The sequence below is a fragment of the Chelonoidis abingdonii genome, chromosome 1, assembly GCF_003597395.2.
Source record: "Chelonoidis abingdonii isolate Lonesome George chromosome 1, CheloAbing_2.0, whole genome shotgun sequence".
In the NCBI taxonomy this organism is placed as follows: Eukaryota; Metazoa; Chordata; order Testudines; family Testudinidae; genus Chelonoidis; species Chelonoidis abingdonii.
The window spans coordinates 30,721,179-30,739,487 of NC_133769.1; the positions used below are offsets into that span (position 1 = coordinate 30,721,179).

At 45.7% G+C, this 18,309-nt stretch overlaps 1 protein-coding gene across 1 annotated transcript in view; it reads right to left on the bottom strand.

Annotated features, from left to right (window-relative positions):
* LAMB1 (laminin subunit beta 1) overlaps window positions 1-11,176 on the bottom strand; it is a 76,428-nt gene extending 65,252 nt beyond the window's left edge. Inside the window, exons 1-4 of the mRNA XM_032803996.2 lie at window positions 11,073-11,176; window positions 10,441-10,613; window positions 5,797-5,932; window positions 2,339-2,412 (exon numbers count right to left, since the gene is read on the bottom strand). Of these exons, the coding sequence (XP_032659887.1) occupies window positions 2,339-2,412; window positions 5,797-5,932; window positions 10,441-10,613; window positions 11,073-11,109 (420 nt within the window). The 5' untranslated portion in view covers window positions 11,110-11,176. The remainder of the gene's footprint in view (window positions 1-2,338; window positions 2,413-5,796; window positions 5,933-10,440; window positions 10,614-11,072) is intronic.
* Window positions 11,177-18,309: the final 7,133 nt, after the last annotated feature.

Sequence of the window (18,309 nt, forward strand, 5' to 3'; positions counted from 1 at the left end):
CCGGCCCCAGGACCAACCCTTAGGGCACTCCGTTTGATACCGGCTGCCAACTAGATATGGAGCCATTGATCACTACCCGTTGAGCCCAGTGATCTAGCCAGCTTTCTACCCACTTTATAGTCCATACATCCAGCTCATACTTCTAACTTGCTGGCAAGAATACTGTGGGAGACAGTATCAAAAGCTTTGCTAAAGTCAAGGAATAACACATCCACTGCTTTCCCCTCATCCACAGAGCCAGTTATCTCATCACAGAAGGCACCCAGACTATTACACATCAAACCAATAGGCATATATGCAGCATTAAAATAGTCTATTGTGGTATTTGTCCATAAAAAAGGTATAAGATCAGAGTAAGGTTTTGCATTTGAGTGTAAAGCAGCCTTCATTCAAAATTAACCAAGTTTTTTGGTGGAAGGGAATTTCCCAGGCGTTTTAGGAAGTACCTGATGACTATTCATCCAAATAGTCATCAACAATTATATGTATTATTATTCATAATTTGTATTAGCACTTAGAAACCTCAGTATTAGCCCAGAGCCCCATTATGTTAGGCACAGTAAAAAAGAACAAAAAGATAGTGTCTTCCCAAAGATCTTATAGTCGAAGGATCCTTACTATGTAGGGTTGTCATGCTCAACTGGAATAGCCGGTCAAAAAGGGACCCTGATGGTTCTGGTTGGCACTGCTGACCGGGCCATTAAAAGTCCGGTTGGCGGATCCTAGGCTTATGGGTGGCCACGGAGGCTCTGCACACTGCCCCCACGCCGAGTGCCGGCTCTGCAGCTCCCATTGGCCAGGAACAGCGACCAATGGAAGATGTGGGGGTGGCACCTGTGGGCGTGAGGACAGCATGCAGAGCCTCTCCAGCCACCCATGCGCCTAGGGGCCGCAGGGACCTGGGTGGCTGCTTTCTGAGAGCCCTGGTAAGTGCCACTGGGACCCTGCACCCCGAACTCCCTCCCACACTCCAACCCCCTGCCCCAGCCCAGAGTCCTCTCCTGCACCCAAACTCAGTCATGGAGCCAACACCCCCACCTCAACACTCCACCCCAGCCCTGAGCCCCCTCTTGCACCCCAATCCCCTCATCCCCGCCCATCCCCACCCCCCCCAGAGCCTGCACCCCAACCGCCTGCCCCAGCCTGGTGAAAGTGAGTGAGGGTGGGAGAGAGTGAGCCATGGAGAGAGGGGAGATAGAGCAAGTGAGGGCAGAGCCTCGGGGAAGGGGTGTTCGGTTTTGTGCGATTAGAAAGCTGGCAACCCTATTACTATGCCTATCACACAGCCTGCAACCCCTTGCATTGCCACACTCTTCCTCCTGTCCCTTGCACCACAATCCTCCGTGCACAGACTAATTTTCCCCAGGCTCACTCCCCTTGTGCAATCCTGTTCCCTGATGCACCAATCCAGTCCTCCTTAATAAATCTCTCCTTCCATCTTTCACCATGACCCCAGACAGCCCTACAACATTCAGTTTTTAAATCCTAATACACATAGATATTTATACATACTGGTGTTTAGAAGCTGAGTTTGGTAAGGAAATATGGGGACATGGTGGGGGGGAGGCCACCCTGTGGGAAGCAGAGGTGTGTGTTTGAGATGGGAGCCCAGGGATATTATAGGGATATCTACAGTTGTCCTAGAAAGTTAGCATGTAAAATGTGAAGATTACATTCAGCTACAGAGGTCACTACTAATGCCTCCATAATAAAATGTACTTTGAGACACATGGTACATAATCTGTCATTCCAGGACATCTGTTTGAAAGGAAACAAAGGCACAGATGTTCTCTTGGAGACATTTTAATTTGTCAAGTGAAAATAATTGCTAACAAAAAAAAAACAAAAAAAAAAACTTGCTTTTATGTTGATTTTGATAATGATATTGTAAAATACAAACAACACACAAAGAGCAAACAAATAACCCAAAGCACAGTTTTTGCACACTTCCACAATCTTGAAATCTAAAAGAATGGTAAGACCCCACAGTTCCATTTTTGCTACAAAAGCCCAAAATATAAAATGCAAGTGAGCTACAGAAGAGAGCTTTAATCTCCTTCTATTTTATGAGTTTTGGATTTATTCAAAGCAGAAACATATGTTTGAGACCAACAGACTTATGAATTTGAGACCAAAAATTTGAGACCAACAGACTTATGAAGTCCATCTCCCGGGCATTCCAATACTAATAACATTTTTAATACATTTATTAAAGTCTGTATCTTCAAATCTGGAACGTTATATATAACCAGTTGAGCCCACAACTGCCCTCCATGACAGATGTTAGATTACACAGTGCTCCAGTTTGTGATTTGTGAGAATGCTATGGATTCTTTACCTTGAAGGTCATAATGAGATGAGTGAAATGGAATTCGGCTTCCAGATCCAGTTGGAGTGTTACATTTTCTAAACCTAAAGGCAGAAAAAGAAAATTCTATAGTAAACAGGAACATTTCTCAGCAATAACTTCATTATTTTCTTAAGAGACCCTCATTCTGATAATATAAAGACCTTTTTCTTGACTTTGGCTGTTATGTTGTGATAGAACAACGTATGGATTAGCACTATAACAAACATTAGGGAATTGCAGCGAAGACTCTGAAGATACAGTGTTTGCAAACTTCCTAAACATCACATTACATGGGATTGCCAATTGGAGATATTATTTCTTATACGGTGCTGTACATGTATTTAGTCTGTATGGCATTTAACATATTTCACTTTACCCCCATACTTGAGGTATTTCAAGCATCAGTACCCCATTACTCAGGTATGGGGAGGTTAAGTGATTCACACACAATGCAGAACTAGTCTGGTATCAGGCCTTCCGCAGAGGCCTCTAGCTGATGCTTTAGAAGAAAATGAAAAACTCCACAGTCCACTAAGGATGAAGCCCTGGCCCTCACTTCGCTCTGCATGGGCAAAAAGCCTGACATGCAATGGAAATGAACCATAATTCTCTCTGCTAGGAGCTAGACTGCTGAGATCTCGTGCAGGGGGGTTCTGGAATTCTGCAAATGGCTCTCAGCCTAGGAACATGGGTGGTTGGGGCAGCCTATTCGTCAGGCAAGGGCCTGGATTCACTGGATTAGTACAAACAAACTTTCCTAAACCCCCATGTAGGTCCTCTGCCCAAAGCCCATTTAATTCTAGTTTTACAGACAAGAACGTTGATTACACTTATAGCCAGTTACGCAAAGCTGCATAATGGAAGGAGCTGGGGCAGTGGTCCCCAACGCAGTCCCTGCGGGTGCCATGGCACCTGCTGGGGCATCTATGTGCACCTGCGTACTGGCCGGCGGACAATTATCCACCGAAATGCCACCGATAAGCAGCATCATCCAGAGGCATCGCCGCTGATATGCCGCTGATTTTCGGCGGCATTTCGGGGGCGATGCCTCTGGATGATGCCGCTTCTCAGTGGTATTTCGGCAGATGCTCATCCGTCGGCCACGGTCCTCAGTGGCTTGTAGTCCGGCGCTTGCCAGATGAAAAAGGTTGGGGACCATTTTGCTGGGGGATTCTTTCCTGTCCCCTGTGCCAATCAGCATACACCCAAAGCATGAGACTGGATTACCCTTATCTTGGTTTGCATTACAGAACTGAAGTGCCTAGATAGAGGCAGATACAAAAAGAAAGCTGGGGGACTGGAAGTGGCCTCCCTTATAATGCCCTGATGAGAAGCCCTGACTCCTCTCTCAGCTGCTGATAAGACTGAGGGTGATGGAATTCATACCATAGCAGTGATGCTGGACACTGGCTGAGGGCTCCAGTTCCAGTAACAGCCTCTGGCAGTGGGTCTCTCCAGTTAGAAGACGCACACCCCTCCCCCCCAACCTCTGCTTGTGTATATTTAAACTTTCCCTTGATTTTTTTTTTTTTAGTAGTTTAAAACACAATAATGAACTGTATTTGCTTTTTTCTCTTTGCTGCTGCCCGAGTGCATACTTCCGGTTCCAAATGAGGCATGTAACTGACTGGTCAGTTCGCAACACTGATGTTCATAACTCTGAGGGTATACTATATCACGAAACTGCCACTGTCCTGGTCAGTTTTACACTTGCCTACAACTTCCTGAATATCAGCAGTGAAACCCAGCCGATTCTTGCTAATGTCACTCAGAGGCTCTTTGCGGAAACTATGAGCAGAAGCATAGGAGCCCTTTGTCTGCACAGTCAGAGATTGCACTGCAGGGGTTCACAGTGGAAAGATTATTTTTGTAACCATAAGGGACAGAAGCCTACAACTGTTTTTCAAATGAAAGGTTAAATTTTACAGAAATTGACTATTCAGATCCCCTCACTCACTGATGAGAGCTTTCCAACTTACCAGTGGTAAGAAAGAGATTTTTCAAGTTGTACAACTATAAATTATCAAAATTTTAGGACTGTATACTGAAGGAAGATAACACAAACAGTTATTTGATGCACGTGAAAAGATCTTTTGAAACAGCTGGAAACTAATTACATTCTAGTTTGTAGCATAAAAAAACAAATAAAAATGATTTAAAGGGGGGGGGTGGGAAGGAAGACAAGTAGAATAACCCAAGGAAAGTATGGAACTTTCCAATATTTAAACAGCTATAATTTTGTGTGGAACACACACAGTAATATAACTATCCTTGCTGCTTTTATGTCTACATGGAGAAAGAAAGAATCATTTGTTGTTTATTTTTGAGGGACATTTGCATGACCTTATAAGCTTAAACTTTTCTGTTGGTAAGTTGCCAAGTCTATCACAAAAAACATGAGCTATCTGGAATGCTAAACTAGAAACAGTGGAGACAGATAGCTAGCTGGATTAATCTCACTTGTTAAAAAGGACATCATGTAAACTTCTTTTTAGCGGGTTAATAAGAGTTTTTCAAAATATCACAGTGTTCATTAAGTTACAATAAGAACCTTTGCCAACATATTTGCCAAATACTATGCCTTCCATACTTTTTTTTTTTTTTTTTAAAAGGAGTATCTTAGGAGTTTTAGGATTGGATGGCCTAACTTGAGGAAATTCAGGCAGGCTGAGAGCACAGCTGTAAAAGGAAAAAGGAATGGCTTACTCTGGAAAGAAATTTTAGAGGGAAAAATACCCCACAAAACTAACGTGTGTGGTTTTTATTTGCTTTGATTTGCTTGCTTTGTTCATCTAGCAGATAACTACATAGCCTGAGCAGAGAAGTGAGTTGATAGTGAATATTGAGAGAGTGGCCCTGATTCTTCCATCCTCCTGAAGGGCAGACGCCAAAGTGGTTTTAAGCTATAGGAGTCCTGTCCAGCCTGTGGCTTAGGCTGGACCAGCCTCAGGGTACCTGGGTGACAACGGCTGGAGCACCGTGCACTCTAGCCACACCTCCTACCTCCGCTGACAGGCATGCTAGGCGAGGCTGGGAGGAACAACAGTGTACAGCTGTTCTGGCTGCTCTGCACTGGGATGTTCCTTGGTGCCTGTTTCCTCCCCTTTTGCTCATTCCACTAAGCACAAGAGATTTGGGCACAATATAAAAAAAAAAGCTATATATTTTTAAACAAACATGATAAGAGATTCCTTAAAGTTTATATTATACTTTTTCCAGCACTCCTAAAGTTCGTAAGACTTTGTTTATAATAAAACATCACTCAAATATATATCAAAGAATCTAGCTTTACCAAGGGATCTGTGCTTAACACGCTAATGCTCCATGCAGCACTAACAACTAGGCAGACAACCCTTCAAATAACAACAAAACGTACTGGAATCTTTAAGTCAATCAAGGGTGACCAATTATGTTCATTAGAAATGATCTCCAGATGAACTACATACCATTTTCTGACTGCCACCACAGCTTGAGACGGTTTGGAGCAAATGTTGTGACCACATTTTCAATAAGATGGCTATCAGGGTTGAGAGTCTCGTGGAAGGGGAACTGGGAATTGCACGTGAAACATTTTTTGTCCTCCTAAAATAATAAGACAATTAACGTTTTAGTCTTAGCGTTGGTTATTGTATCAAAAAAAGTAATAGTTGTTCCCTGAAGATAAACATATTTTGCATTAATGTTGTATTTGGCTCTTTGTGCCTTTTGAAGAATGACTCCAAAAGATTTATTTTTTACTTTAAAAATTAAAGAAAGCATTATTTACTCTTAAATTAATAAGAGTAACTTGAAGGCCAAAGGGGAAAATATGACAGGAATTAAATAAGCTTTTAGTTTTATTGGAAGTATGTTTTACTTAAAACTTAATTCCAGGGACTATCCCTGGGAATAAGTACTCCCCAGCACAATTCATAAGTGAATAGTAATGTTTACAGAAAACTATTCAACTGATTTATGCTGAAACTTAGACCCAGAAACAACAAATTCAAATGCTCTGTAAAGTAGTGTTTGCTTCTTCCAGTTACAGATATCCTGGACAAAGCCCTGTGCAGCTCAAAGTCCCCTGTAAAGCTTTAGTGTAGGTCCAATTTACTAGGGTGGAATTTCACCATTGAGTCCAAATTTTCAAGCACATACTTAGGTTGAGCACACACATGGTTATGAGCACAAATGCAACCCTAACTTCGCATGCAGCCCCATGTTGCACCTGTTTGAAATCATGGGCCTGAGTGACTAGCCCTCCTCCACAGAACAAGTGTAACATAACAGCTATTATTATCTATTCATTTGTATTGTAAAGGTGCCTAATATGTCAGAGCCCACTTGTGATAGGCACTGCATAGACATAACAAAGAGACAGTCCCTGCCCAAAGAAGTTTACATCTTAAATTAAGATGTGAGACAACAGATAGATATGACAGATCAACAGGGGGAGCCCGAGATAACGGTAAAACAGCTTGAATATGCAGCTGGTCACAGTCCAGGAGCCACTAACTACAGTCAAGTGTTATGTGGGCATCATGGCTCAGGTGGGTTTTACAGAGACATTCAAAAGAGGACAATGTGATGGTATTGTGGATTTTTTACTGGGCGCTCCTTCCATAGCATAAGGGGCTGCATAGGAAAAAGCACAATGGTGCATGTCCAAAAATTGGACAAACAGGCAGTTTAGGATGGCATTGTTGGCAGAGTGGAGGCTACATTCACATTCATTCAGCCCTTAATAAAACAGCACCTCAGCAGTCATGGATCTGAGCATTAGAGATGTTGCTATAGTATAAAGTAAGTGATGCTGTTTCACACAATTCAGTGCCAATTATGGCGCCCTTCTCCTGGTAGTCCCCAGGCACAGAGTTCATACTCCCCAAGCCCTCTGTCATTCCTGCCATGAGCAAACAAATCAAGACAAGTCTCTGTGGTCCGTGTATCCTCCCAATTCCTTAGGCATGTCCCTATCATCTTCCCATATAGTCAGATTATTTGGGCTAATCTATATGAGCACTCCCAAACCAGCCAGAGTACAGGTCCCAAATATAGGCCCAGACCTCCTGCCGCTGAAATCAGGGTCAAAGCTGTCTGTTCGCTAAGGTTTGCCAGAAAGAGGTGAGGGGTCTTCAGCATCTTTCAGAATCCCCCTTCTAACCATGTCTTTTCTGCCACACTCTGCACCTTTGAGGGGGAGGGGGAGGGGGAGGGGGAGAGGAACAGGGACAAAAGCAGCCAAGGATACAATGCTGACTCAGAATATTTAGTTGCAAGAATAAAAATAAGAGAACACTCGAAATCTTGCAAGGTATGTCAGAAATTCTACTATAGCCATATTGGGACCCAATCCTGCAAAGTGCTGAGCACACACTATCAAACTAAACGAGCTGACATGACACGTTTGTTCAAGTATACTAAGGAGCAATATACTTTGGGCCAAATTCTATGGTCCTGAATGGAACAAGACTCCCACTGCTTTCAGAGGGAGTTTTGCTCCACCTAAAAAGCAGCAAAGAGTCCTGTGGCACCTTATAGACGCATTGGAGCATAAGCTCCAGTACGTCTGTTAGTCTATAAGGTGCTACAGGCAGGGCTGGTGCAACCATTTAAGCGACCTAGGCGGTTACCTAGGCCACTGGCATTTGGGGGGGCGCCATTTTCTTTGGCAGCGACCGCGGTGCCCTGATCTTCGGCTGCCCTGGTCGCCGCTGGCATTTAGGAGGAGGGAGCTGGGCAGGGGAGCACGGGGAGGGCTGACTGCAGCAAGTAAGGGGGGAGGGCAGCACGCAGGGGAACTCCCCACCCTAGCTCACCCCTGCCCCGCCTCCTCCCCGAGCACGCCGTGGTTGCTTCACTTCTCCCACCTCCCAGGCTTGCAGCGCCTAAGCTGATTGGCACCGCAAGCCTGGGAGGCGGGAGAAATGAAGCAGCAATGGTATGCTTGGGATGCTCGTGTGTGGAGCAGGGGTGAGCTGAGGCAGGGGGGTGCCTCAGGGCGGAGAGTGGGGAGCTGCTGCAAGGGGGGTGCCTCGGGGGGGGGGAAGCTGCCATGGGGGGGCGTCTCAGGGCACAGGCACCGGGGGAGGGCGCAAAGTGCAAGTTTCGCTTAGGGCACAAAACATCCTTGCACCAGCCCTGGCCACAGGACTCTGTCGCTTTTTACAGATCCAGACTAACATGGATACCCCTCTGATACTTGCTCCACTTAGAACAACAGAATTTGGGCTAGTGTTTTTGACATTGTAAACTCAGGTTGAGATTATTTATCTACTTTCACATGTAATATAGCTCCATTTATACTGACTGGGTTTTTTACATGTCCCTTCTGTCTTGGAAACCTGGAATGTGCTAGACTATTTTTCCACATAAATTCATATTTTCATTGTTTTACTTGAAGACACACACAGATTTAACTACCCTTCCCCCCCATGCCAGAATTTAAACTATAAATGTAATTACATACTGACTTTGATTCAGGAAGTAGTCTAGACGGCACTGTACAAGCCTGAAGAAGTATGAATTGAACTCTCTGTGCCACATTCTTACTTATCAAGTTAAATTGAGTTTAAATGAATAAGTACACTATGGGTGCAAATAGCTAGGCATGCTCTTTATACTGCCTCTACATCACAAAATCAGAAATCTGGGCTGGAGGGACCTTGAGAGGTCATCTAGCCCATCCCCCTACGATGAGGCAGGACAAATGTTTGTCTAACCTGTTCTTAAGGGGATTCCACAACCTCCCTTGGAAACTTATTCCTGTACTGTACTATCCTTACTGTTATAAAAATTTTTCTTAATATCTAACCTACATTTCCAGTGGTGCAGATTAAGCCCATTAGTTCTTGCCCTACTTTCAGTGGACATGGAGAACATTTGATTGATCACTGTCCTCTTAACAGCTCTTAACATATATTTAAAGACTTATCAGGTCCTCTTTTACCTCCCTTCCCCCCAAGTCTTCTTTACTCAAGACTAAACATGAACATTTTTTTAAACCTTTCCTCACAGATCAGGTTTTCTAAGGCTTTTATCATTTTTGTCAATCTCCTCTGGATTCTTTCTAAGTTGTCCACATCTTTCTTGAAGTGTGGCACCCAAAATTGGGCACAGTACTCTAGCTGAGATCTCACCAGTGCTGGGTAGAGCAGAAAATTACCTGCTGTGTCTTATATATGACATATACTCCAGAACAGCATTAGCCTTTTTTGCAACTGCATCCCATTGTTGACTCATACTTAATATATGATCCATTAAAACCCCCTATCCTTTTCAGCAATACTACTGCCAGTAGTGGCACTAGGCCTAAGCAGACTAAGCAATTGCTTAGGGCCCCAAGTAACTCAAGGGCCCCCGATTTAATATAACACCCAATATATTGTTCATCTAATTTCATGGAGCGTTTTTACAAATGTATTTGTGTATGTTGTGTTGGTAACTGCATTATTTAGTATTAAAAATACTACCATTGGCCAAATTACATACAAGAACATTTTGTGTTTAAATTCACCTGAACTACTATACTTCTAATTTGACTAGCACAAAAGATGCATCACTGTCAGAGGGAGGAGGGATCCAGCTCCCAGCCCCTGCAGGATTGTTCCATACAGAGTTTTCCTAGCTTTGGGCAGTCTAGTTTTAAATGTCACATGTGATGGGGAATCTCTCAAGAGAGCTGGGTGATGATCAGGCTTTCATGGCCATGCTGGGTGCTCACTGTTTTGCAGAGCTAGGGGCAAGGAAGGCTCCCTTTCGGGATCAGAGCTTGGGGTAACAGTGGAATGGGAGCTGCCAGTAGCAAGCACTGGGTGCAGAGCCCCCCACAGTGGGATGGGGGGTGCGTTGGCCCCCTCAGGACAGCATTCCCAGGCAGGCACAGCCTCTGTCCTTGTTCTCCCACCCAACTCCCCCACTGCTTTCCTGGGAGAAGGTGCTTCCTTCCAACTCGGCAACCAGACAACCCAGAGCAGGAAACACAGGAGGGACGCAACTGTGCAAACAAAGCTGAGCCCCAGGGATGCACTCGGCTTCCTGTCCGCCCCCTCCCCAGCGCCAGCTGTTTGCGCCGCGCAGCCAGGGGCCCCTCCCGCCGGCCGGGTCCTTACCTGGAGGTGGCTCACGATGCAGTAGGGCTCGGGCCTGTGGAGCCCGCACGTGGAGCTGGCGGACAGCTGCGAGGCGCGGCCGATCAGCAGGTCGCCGGTGGCCGGGTAGCAGCTGCCCTCGGCGCACCCGTAGCTGTACTCGGGCTCCTGAGCCAGGGCGGCGGCCCACAGCCCTGCACGGGGGAAGGCAGAGCGGGTGAGGCGGGCAGGGCTGTGGGGGGAGCGCTCGGGGAGTGGGTGCGGACACCCCGGCGCCGACGCTTGCAGAGCTACCTGGAGAAGGGGGGGGATGTTCCCATATGTTGGGGGGAGGCAGAGGAGACGCCCCCGTCCAGCCCAGCGCCCCCTCCCAGGTGAGCGCGCCCCCACCGCTCCAGGAACCCGCAGCCCCAGCTGTCTGCGCGGGAGGCAACGCTGGTCCTAACCTGGCCGCCTGGCCCGGAGCAGCTGCAGGGACGTGCCCATAGGGGCCAAGGGCAGCTGCTGGGGGTGGGGCAGGAACTTGCCAACCCAGCTACCGAGACTCTCGGGTCCCAAGCCACAGCTGGGCTGAGCGAGACAGGCCGGGCTGAGGAAGCCGCCCCCGCTACTGCCCCGGGGGACACAGGGCAGCCAGGGGCCGCGCGAATTACCTAGGAGCGCGCCAAGGTGCGCCTGGAGCCAGCCCATCTCCCCGCGCGCCGGGAAGGGAGGCAGGAGAATGCGCCGCCCGGCTTCGCCTTAGGTGCCTGCAAAGGAGACGCTGAGCTGCGAGGGAGACGGTCCCTGGCTGTGCCGCGTCCGACAGGAAACCGGCGTGTCCGCTCTCCTCACGCCTGGCTCCTACTGCCCCGCAGAGAAGAAACTTTCAGCCGGAGAGGGACTGGGAGGCGCCTTCACGCAGGCGCTGAAGGTGGGCGGGGGGTGCAGCCCCGGAGCCAGGAAAGCTGCTGCTACAGCGGGTTCCACAGCAGCTCGAGCTCTCGCCTTTGTTTCTGCCCAAATCGTGCTAGTTGTTCACAAAGTGCATAGTTCCTTCAGGCTACTGCACGTTTGCAGCGCTGCGCTTGGCCATGCTCCTCAGTTGGGCCGCGTCTGCGCTAGGGAAATGGACACGGTTGGACACCCTGTTAGCTCACCTGTCTTAACTAACGTTGTTAAAGGCAACTTAGCAGCTAGTGTAGACAGGGTCAAGGTGTGTTGCATCATGTGATAGTGGAGCATAGTTAACCCTTCACCTAACGTTTTTAAACATAACTGCCTTGGTCATCACAAAGGGAAAACAGCTCATTCATTCATCCTGTGTTTTCTGTCATGATCCATGTTCCCGAGGTAATCATGACCTCAGGGGCAACAGATACTCACTGCTATGGGCTGCTGGTGGAGTTGTGGCTGCTGGATGGGGCCTATGTGGATGGGATATGTATACTTTGACTGGGGAAGGGAGAGCTACCATTGACTTGACCATATACATTTGTAAGAGGTGAGTCATGGAAAGGTGCTGAAGCTCCCAAACGCTTGAGGGCAACAATTTCCCTGTTAACCCCAAAAGAGAGGATAAACAGAGAGAGGCTGCCTTAATTTTTATTGTTATTGAGGGTAAAATTCATCTTCATAAAGTTCACACAATTATTAAAAGGTGAAATAGGGTTAAATATATGGAAAGTTTTAGTCTTTGATTTGTTTTGAGGAGGTGGGTCTATTTTTCCTTAGCTGGACATATAAAGTGGTACTGTCAGATAGTTTTAGGTCTCAAATTGTGTGTGTGTTTTAAAGGTTTTACAAAGCCTTATATTAATAAAACTGTTTTCATGAAATATTTCAGTGAAAATAGGGGTTGTGTATGTGTTGGACTGAATCGTTCCCCTGCAGTTTATGATCCAAATGTTGCAGCATATGAGCACTGGGAAGAGAAACTGACCCTCTGTTTTCATTGTCAAAGCTAAGTGTAATGAAGAAAAACAAACCAAATAAATGGTGAAAGTTAGAAGTTTTCAGTTTCAATAATTTAAGGCATTATTAGTAACCCAGGAAAATAATTTTTAAATACTATTTTTAACCTAGAAGTAAAACTTTAAAGGATAAAACAAAATGAACTGAATAGACTGTTTTATTCTGTGATCTGTGTGTGTCTGCTCACGCACACATGAGCAACCAGTGGGGACTTAAGGTCCTCCTCACTATAAACAGAGCTGTATAAAGGGATCTAGTTATTACACAGTTGTCCCTCAACCCAGTTGCAAGGTGATTCCATTTTAGTCCTATCCACTGTGCAACTCCAGCTATGGTTTTGTAACCAGTTGCAAGTAACTCAGTTTGCTTTATGTCTATACAGCAGCTTTTCTGTCATCACAGCTGTGTGTTTGCATTCATTCGTTACAGCCATTAGTGATTATCTTCAAAAACTAAGGGAAGATGGGAGAGATTCTAGGGGACTGGAAGAGGGCAAATGTAGTGCCAATCTATAAAAAGGCGAATAAAAATAGAACAACTCAAGGAATTACAGATCTAGTCAGTTTAATTTTAGTACCCAGAAAGATAATGGAGCAAGTAATTAAGCTATCAATCTGCAAACACCCAGAAGATAATAAGTAACAGTCAACATAGATTTGTCAAGAACAAATCATGTGAAACCACCTAATAGCTTTCTTTGACAGGGTAACAAGCCTTGTGGTTGGGTGGAAATGTAAATGTGGTATATCTTGACTCTAGTAAGGCTTTTAATACTGTCTCACATGACCTTCTCATAAACAAACTAGGGAAATATAACCTAGATGCAGCTATTCTAACAAGGGTGGGCAAACTTTTTGGCCCAAGGGCCAAGTCGGGGAATAAAAATTGTATGGTGAGCCATAAATGCTCACAAAATTGGGGTTGGGGTGCAGGAGGGGGTGTGGGCTCTGGGGTGGGGCTGGGAATGAGTTTGGGGTGCAGGAGGGTGCTCTGGGCTGAGATCCAGGGGTTTGGAGAGTGGGAGGGGGATCAGGGCTGGGTCAAGGAGTTGGGGCATGGGGAGAGGCTCTGGGATGCAGACTCCAAGCAGCACTTACCTCAAGCAGCTCCCAGAAACAGCGGCATGTCCCTTCTTCGGCTTTTACGCGGAGGTGTGGCCAGGAGGCTCTGCACACTGCCCCATCCGGGGGCACCACCTCTACAGTCCCATTGGAGCACTAGAGGGGGCCATTGGAGTGCGTAGGAGGTGGAACAGGGCCATACTGTGGCTTCCGGGAGCCGCATGGTGTGGCCCCTTACCCTGCTCCCCATTTGGAGTGCCGGAGCAATGCTGAGCCGTGTGGTGCGGCCCCCAGCGCAGGAGTGGGACCGAGCTACGTGGTCTGGCCCCTGACCCAGCACCCCGGCTGGAGTGGGGCCGAGTCTCTGGCGCGGCTTGCGGGCCGGCTTAAAACAGCTCGGGCCCAGATCTGGCCCACAGGCCATAGTTTGCCCACCCCTGTACTATAAGGTGGGTGGATAGCTGGTTGGAAAACCTTTCCTGGAGAGTAGTTATCAGTGGTTCACAGTCAAACTGGAAGGGCATATCGAGTGGGGTCCCACAGGGATCTGTCGTGGTTCCAGTTCTGTTCAATATCTTCATAAATTATTTAGATAAAGGCATAGAAAGTACAACTATAAAGTTTGCAGATACCATCAAACTGGGAGGGGTTGCAAGTGCTTTGTAGGATAGGATTAAAATTCAAAATGATCTGGACAAACTGGAGAAAATGGTCTGAAGTAAATAGTGCAAAATTAAATAAAAGACAAATGCAAGTACTCCACTTCAGAAGGAACAATCAGTTGCACACATACTAAATGGGAAATGACTGCCTAGGAAGGAGTACTGCAGAAAGGGATCTGGATGTTATAGTGGATCATAAGGTAAATATGAGTCAACAATGTAGTACTGTTGCAAAAAAAGGAAACATAATTCTGGGATGTATTAGCAGGAGTGTTGTAAGCAAGACACAAGAAATAATGCTTCCACTCTACTTCACGTTGATAAGGATCAGCTGGAGAATTGTGTCCAATTCTAGTGCCACATTTCAGGAAAGGTGTGGACAAATTGGAGAAAGCCCAGAGGTGAGCAACAAAAATGATTAAATGACTAGAAAACGTGATTTTTGAGGAAAGATAGAAAATATTGAGTTTGTTTAGTCTGTTAAAGAGAAGACTAAGGGAGGGGATATGATAATAGTTTTCAAGTACATGAAAGGTTGTTACAAGGAGGAGGGTGAAAGATTGTTCTCGTTAACTTCTGATAATAGGACAAGAAGCAATGGGCTTAAATTGCAGCAAAGGTGGTTTAAGTTGGACGTTAGGAAAAACTTCCTCAGTGCCAGGGTAGTTAAGCACTGGAACAAATTGCCTAGGAAGGTTGTGGAATCTCCATCATTGAAGGTTTTTAAGAACAGATTAGACAAACACCTGTCAGGAATGGTCTAGTTATTATGTAGTTCTGTCTTGAGTGCAGGTGATTGGACTTGATGACCAGGTGAGTTCCCTTCCCATCCTACATTTCTATGATTCTGCTTAACCATTACTTGAATATATTCTGGGAAGGCATCTGTAACATTTTTGAGTGGAATCCAGACCAGTGAGAGATTCTGCCACCACCTGCCCTTTAACCTTGGGTGCCTTAAAATGCTCTACTGCCATGGCTCACAGCCCAGCCCCCAACAGCATGCAGACAAACATGCCGTTCCCTGAGCCCCTGTGTGCTGTGCAGCCCTAGTTCAGTGCTCTGACCCCAGCAACCCCACTGTGCTCTCCACCAACCTTAGTTACTACTTACCCCAACATCCCCCAGTCCCAAATTTCCCCAAGACCCTCTGCCCTGAAATGTCCAGCCCTCTCCTGGAACACTCAGAATTAATAAGGTTCATTGCTCCTTTAAAGAGACAAAAACACAGTTTATCCCTTTAACTGGAGTTAACAATCACTTCAATTCAAACACAGCATGAGGTTGGCTAAGACTAAAAGTAAAACAGGTTTATTAACCAAAAAGGTTTTAAGTTCGTTCAAATACAAGATATAAAGACAAAATGATCACAAGCAAATAAAAGTAAAAATATTTTCTAATGGCTGAGACCTAATTTAACAAGCTACAGTCTTTGTTCAAAGGAGAATTCTTAACAATTTTTTAATCTTTGCCATTTTCTGTCAGTCAGGACCTTCCACAGATGTACAAGGGGCTTGTTTCACTTGTCTTCCTAAGTGAAAGATCTTTGCCTAATCTGATTTCTTACCTATATTCAGTTCCCAGAGACTTCAATCCCCTTGGCTGAAGGACCCATCTTACTCCAGCCCCTTGTGTCTGTCCAGTGATGGGTGTCAAGATGGTTTCTTCTCTCTCCTTATATCTTCCCAAACTCACTGTTTTGTCCCCCGACTCAGGATGACCTTTTGCTGTTCTTCCCTTCCTGTGGACTTCTCATCTCCTTTCTGATTCATATGTAAATAGGGATTCCATTGTTTTTGGTCATATGTTCCTTAATTTCATTGCAGAGAGGTAGATAGCTGCCTTCCCTCTTGTCTGGGGGAAAAATCCTGTGTTTGGTCACAGACTTTAAAGCATAATATAAGTGAGTATGCATAATTCCTTATATAGTGTTAATACATACATTTTGCAATAATATTAGTCATCAGTGTGTCATTAGCTTTCATAAAAGATCTTACCTGGCATACTTTTATAGTGCAGTAATATTGTATACCATTAGTTGATTCAATTATTTATCATTTGAGTTTCAGACCCCCTGTCTTTACAGTTCAGTAAACTCACAACTTCTGGGAAAAGATGCCATGTGGTCTGGTGAAGACTTCATGCTGTTTCCTCCCCCACACTGGTCACAGTTGAGTTGTTACCTCCTCCCCTCATCAGTTTGATGGCTTTGTTTACCTTTTATGTAAATGCACCTTCATTGTCTCTGCCTGATGACCAGGATGGTCAGCCAAGCAAATACACATTCCACTGTTTAGGGCAGACTGGCCTTATGCATTACCTGCCCAACACATTTTAAGAACATAATTCTAGCACACATCCATAACTCTTGGTACATGCCCTGTACATACACCACATAAGAATATCAATGATCTGTTAGTTTTCCAATGATGTTACTTGCCACCTTTTGGGTCTATATCATGACAACAGTTTATTAGGTGTAGTGAGTCTGGCGGGCCTGACAAGAATTGCTGACACAGAGTAAGTGAACTACAGATGGACTTCTGGGTCACAGTATCCCATAGTGCCTTAGCAGGAGCTGCCTGTGCCAAGACCTCTGTGTGTTTTGATTTTGTTCCCCCTTGTCCCTTCTGCCTAGATTTATGGGAAGAAGAGGCTGTTCTGCAGCTCACAATGTTCAGTTATTTAGACAATGTCCAGCAAGAGAGAGTGCTGGTAATTTTAAACCAGCCCACATCTTCGGGGTGAAGGAGCCAGGTACACGCTCTGGGGCAGAATCCCCAGAGATCAGGCATATCAAAAAGCATCCTCATGGTGGAGGGAATGTGCACTGTGGGATGGATGTCTGGCCGCTTACTGGTTAACATTAGCATAGCTGGAATGGTCAATGCAATAAAATACCAGTATGCATGACTGCTGACAGGAACTGAACCATGTCCCAGATGAGGCAGCTAACTGCACAGTTAATATTCACCAGTTAGTAACCAATTATTAAGCATATGCTGTCAGGACGTAAATCATGTGTTTAACCAGCCATGCCCCTAACTCTTTAGCAGCACTATGAAAAGTTCATGTGTGTGGATGGGGCCTCCGAATGTACATGAGGATCTTACTCATGTATCGGCACATGTCTAAGGTCTCATCTACCAAATGGACGCATGCTGCAGCTGGCTTCTCAGTCACAGTTCTATTTGAAGTGCAGTCTGGCCCTAAGGCTGTTTCTCATTACTGGTGAATACTGAAACTGAGCACTTCTGCATGCAGAATTCTCCTTTCTTCCTCTGGACTCTGTGGGGGCAGGAGGGGATGTGGGTGAGACAGGATTTGCTGGGAGAGTAGAGCAGTTTGTTATTGTAATGGTAGCTTTCCTACCTCATCAATCACTGGGGAGGCTGGGAGGAGGGGATTGAGCAGCTGAGAGGGGCAAAACAGTCACTTCTCAACTCCTACTCCTCTTCTTCTGACCTAATTATTAAACTCCCTGGGCTCCAGAAAGGGGCACATATGGGCTTAATCATTAGGCAACAAAGTTAGCTTAATGCTGAGAAGAAAGTTTTACTAGTAAACAGATACTGGTAAGCTGGCCTGAAAGATGGAAGTATTTGCCTCCTACTGTGGTTGCTGCTTTCTGGAAACTGAGAATAGCGAGAGGAAACATTTAGGCTGAAAGCAGAGCATAATTGTGGACTGGTAACTCAAAGAGTTACTTATTGAATATGGCCCCAGTCCTGCAAAGGCTTACACAGATGCCCAACTTTATGCTCATGAGAAATCAGTGAGACTGCTCACATGGAGAAAGCTTACACACATGCTGTGATGCTGGTTGTTGGCATCCTTTCATCTGCGAGAGACGGTGGGAACTGCAGCCTATGATGTAGATGATTTGCAATGTCTCATGTGCCTGAATAGTCCAATTCAAAATTTGCATGATCTTTGGCAGTTATTGCAAATGTATCTTGGTTTGGAGCTTTTTGCTTCCTATGGGCTCTTTTCTCTTCAAGCTGTAGAAGCCAGCTTCTGTCATGGACTTTGATACCCTGGTGCAGGGCCGGTGCAACCATTTAGGCGAACTAGGCGGTTGCCTAGGGTGCCAAGATTTGGGGGCGCCAAAAAGCGGCGCCCCCCCCCAAATTTTTTAAATGGTTGCAGCGGCCGCTGCGTAGTCTGAGCTGCCGGCAGCAGCAGCTGCCTGCAGCCCGGCAGCTTAGGGCGCC